Source organism: Triticum urartu, chromosome 1A (assembly GCF_056163025.1).
Source record: "Triticum urartu cultivar PI428250 chromosome 1A, HENAU_Tu73, whole genome shotgun sequence".
In the NCBI taxonomy this organism is placed as follows: domain Eukaryota; kingdom Viridiplantae; phylum Streptophyta; class Magnoliopsida; order Poales; family Poaceae; genus Triticum; species Triticum urartu.
Window position 1 is genome coordinate 430193687 of NC_141873.1, and position 3657 is coordinate 430197343.

The following is a 3657-nucleotide window of genomic DNA, read 5'->3' on the forward strand; positions in this document are numbered from 1 at the left end:
CTGACATGGATCGTATTCGAATCAGCGTCATTAAACAACTCTTATGGTCACTTGGGGGCTTCCTGTTCAAACATAGGCCGTATTCGAACCAAAGAGAACATAGCTGTTGATACCCACTTGATCGGCATCGCCACAGCCACTGGGGGCTATATGATCGTATCCGAATCTTAGCTTAAACCCCTTTGGAACGGTTCACTGATCGTATTCGAATCAGAGGCCTTTTTATTTTTATTTATTATTCATCATGTTTTATAGGCATTAATATTTGACTATCTTGAGACCCTCTTGAAAATACAACGGAGTGGATTGCAATCCTCCGGGTTAATATTGGTTGCCTCAGGTTGTTAAGTACCAGGTGAACTTTTATATGCCAATTTTCAGGAGTTAAACTTACCCTCAGGGTTTGGGTTATATAAGCCGGAGAGATAACCACAGGCATCACAGGTATACTATTATGATTATGTCTGCTAAGTCTAATCGTAAGTTGGTTTTCCTAAAATTGTTTGGTGTATACTCCTGGTTATCAATACCTTATGTGACCCCTGGGGCGGTAAATCGCCAGAGGATGTTTTGTTTGTCTCCTATGCAGGATAAGGCAGGCAACTTTGTTTAACATAAGGGAACTAGAAGATAAATAAAAGCTGGAAATATATAACGATGGCGGCTTAAGGAAGTATTGAGCACCATAAACATGCACGGAGGCATGACAAAAATCGGAAGTTTTTCTACTCTATTACAAGACTCCCCGAGTCTGAATAGTGAGGCATTGTTTTCACAAAGACTTAAACATATGACACCTGGCGTATTTACTCCTTTGGTTGGCTTGACGATTCCGGGTTATCCTTCTTCACCTCTCCATCGGTTGCCCTGTCCTGGAAGGTTGATGAGGCCCAGTCAATGCCACTCAAGGCTTCAAACTTAGCTTCATCATCGATTAAACCGGTTGGGTTGACTTCAGGGGCAAAAGTATGCTTACGAGTTGGGGGGATCAGGCTGACGTCATGATAATGAGGTGTTGGAATCCTCCGGTTCTCGCTGTCATAGCCCGGCTGATACTTGGTGAGGTCAGTATCGTTCCCAATGAGAGTGGCTACAGGGCATATGTCTTTTACACAGGCGGTGAAGTCTGCTTCATCAAACAAGGTCCCATCTTCCTTTAGACTCGGGTATCCAAGAGTAAGGTCAGCCGGGTCTAGCTCTGGAATCCATGCTTTAGCTTGGCTCAATGCAGCTATAGCTCCGGCTCTTGCAGATGCCCGCCTTAGCTCTTGAACCCGCTGAGGGAGCACGGCAAGCCGTTTCAGCACATCTTGAAGGAGATAAGGAACGTCATTTGATAAAGCCACAATGGCCAAAGCACGTTGTGACCCGGTGTACAGTTGCTCCACCAGGGTATAGACTGCCTTCAGCTTGACAACCATGTTCTGCTTGAGGTTGGTGCTCCTGGGGCCTGTATTGTTAAACTAAAGGTGAGCCGGAGGTAATAATTAAACATAATCATCAATAGAAGAATTGCAATATTTTTGAGGTTTGCAGTATTTAAGTTTTTATATGTATTGTCACTTACCAAAGATGGCTGAGACCATTTGAGATATCTGGTGCTTTAAGCTGGACAGCTCGGTGTTTACTTCTGCAAGTGATGCTTCTGCTGTCTCGGCCCGGGTCACTAATGAGGCCTTTTCATCATCCCAGATTTTCTTCTCCGCCTCAAAATTCTTCTTCAACTTCTCTTGTTCAGAGACGCTGAATTCAAATTTGGAGTTGGCTTTTTGAATTTCAACTTCCTGGGCTACCAGGCGGCTCTTTAGGTCAGCAATCTCCGACTCAAATTGACTTATGGTGGCCTGCATTGATACCGGGTCATAGTCAGTATCATGGTACGTAATATTAAGTCCCAAGAACTTTGCAAGCAAAGGTACTTGACACTTGGGGGCTAATGTATGCTGAAGAATTCTAAATTAGTACGCCGGCTTATGCAAACTAAAGTCCCAAGCACTTTGCAAGCAAATATACGTGGCACATGGGGGCTAATGCGTATTGCAAGTTCAAAGTATCAGGCTACAACCGAGTTAAGTATTTTCTTCTTAAACCAGATAAGCAGTGCTAGACAGTTTTCTAAGTCTACAGCATATTTACTCATAAGCAATAGACTTGGGGGCTGGTACAATAAGTATGATTGAAAGTAAGGAAGAATAAGTCATACCTCAGATTTTTGCTATATTTGCTTCACCATGTCAATTTCCAGGTCACAGCTACTATGCACCTGGTTGATATAGCCCGAGACTATCTCTCCAATACTGAAATGAGTATAGTCAGTGATGTCCATCTTGGCTTTGCAGTGTTCTAGCAACTCCTCCTTAGCAGAACATTTGGCAAGAACAGTGGGCTGGGCCGGCTCAACGAACTGAGTCTTGAGAATTTCCACGTCTGGGTCAGTTGTCTTGGCCGGGCTAGGTGCTTTCGGGTTAACAGAACCATCAAGAATGTCTTTAGCAGACGGATCAAAATTTGGTGCTGCAATATCCACAGCTGGTTCAGGCGGCAGCTCATGTGTGGAAGAGCCGGGGGCAGCTGTGCCCAGTTCCGGTTCAGTCACTACAGGGTCTTGGGCCGGCTTATCTTTCTTTGTTTTCTTCCTGGGCTTCACTTGCACGCTACGGACAAAGCAGAAGAATGAGTACAGAAACATGAGGAAGGTAAAACATAAGGTAAACAAATTGATATTACCCAGGGGCAGTCTTAAAAGCCGACATGTTTGACTGCATAGATCCGCCGGATGAAGGAGAGATATCCTGATAATTGGAGTCAGATGAATTGAGAGGTTGACGGATTAGACCCGCCAAAGGTAAAAAAGGGTATAAGTCGGAGATAACCTCAGTCCGACGCTTCCGGGTTGTGTCAGGCAAGCCGGAGGAGAGCTCTGCATCCTTGCTGGTCCGGGTCTGCCTCCGGCTTTCAAATTGCTGTCGCTTCAAAAGAAAGTTAGGATCTTGGTAAGCCAAAGGGTGTGAAAATCTTACTTTCCGGGTTACTCTTCGAATTTTCCGACGCGGCCAAAGCTCGGAGTCGGAGGAGATTATAGTTACCTCTTCCTCGACGGGTTGGCTGTTTCTCGTGTCTTCCTGAAAGGGGAATAATGTAAGTAAGGTAATGATAAAGGAGTAAGGGAAGTTGAAAAGTTACCTCTTCTTCATTGTCATCAGAGTCATCAAGTTGGAACATCTCTGAAGCGCTTGGCTTCCTTTCCTTTGAAGTGGTAGGCTTGGCAGTTCTTCTTTCGGCTCTCTTAGCCGCCCTGGCTTGTTTGGCCGCCTCATGATCATACTGGACTTTCCAGAAGTTGTCATTTGCCTGTAAAGGATTGTAAAGGGTTATGAGTAAAAATAAGGTATTACATAGTAAAAAGTAATCATTGAGGCTGATGACTTACTGCAGGGGCCGGGTTCTTCTTGCAGAAGGGCAGTAAGCCGAAGGCGTTACTGGTCACTGTACCCTCTTTCAACAAGGACTGGGTTGTAGCCTCCACTACGTCATCCGGTAAGTCGTCAGGATTATGACGCTGAGGATCATCTTATTCACCTAAGTAATTACACCTTAAGCCGGGGCGGCGGCTTAATGGAATCACTCTCCAAGCAACCCAGACTCGGACCAGGTCGA

At 45.1% G+C, this 3657-nt stretch overlaps 1 protein-coding gene across 1 annotated transcript; it reads right to left on the bottom strand.

Moving 5' to 3' along the window:
• Positions 1-806: 806 nt before the first annotated feature.
• On the bottom strand, positions 807-1586 carry LOC147991557 (uncharacterized). Its single transcript, XM_087538721.1, has 2 exons — positions 1568-1586; positions 807-1450 (listed from the first exon to the last, which is right to left on the bottom strand). The coding sequence occupies exons 1-2, from the start codon at positions 1584-1586 to the stop codon at positions 807-809; spliced, it is 663 nt and encodes a 220-aa protein (XP_087394847.1).
• Between the last annotated feature and the right edge of the window lie 2071 nt (positions 1587-3657).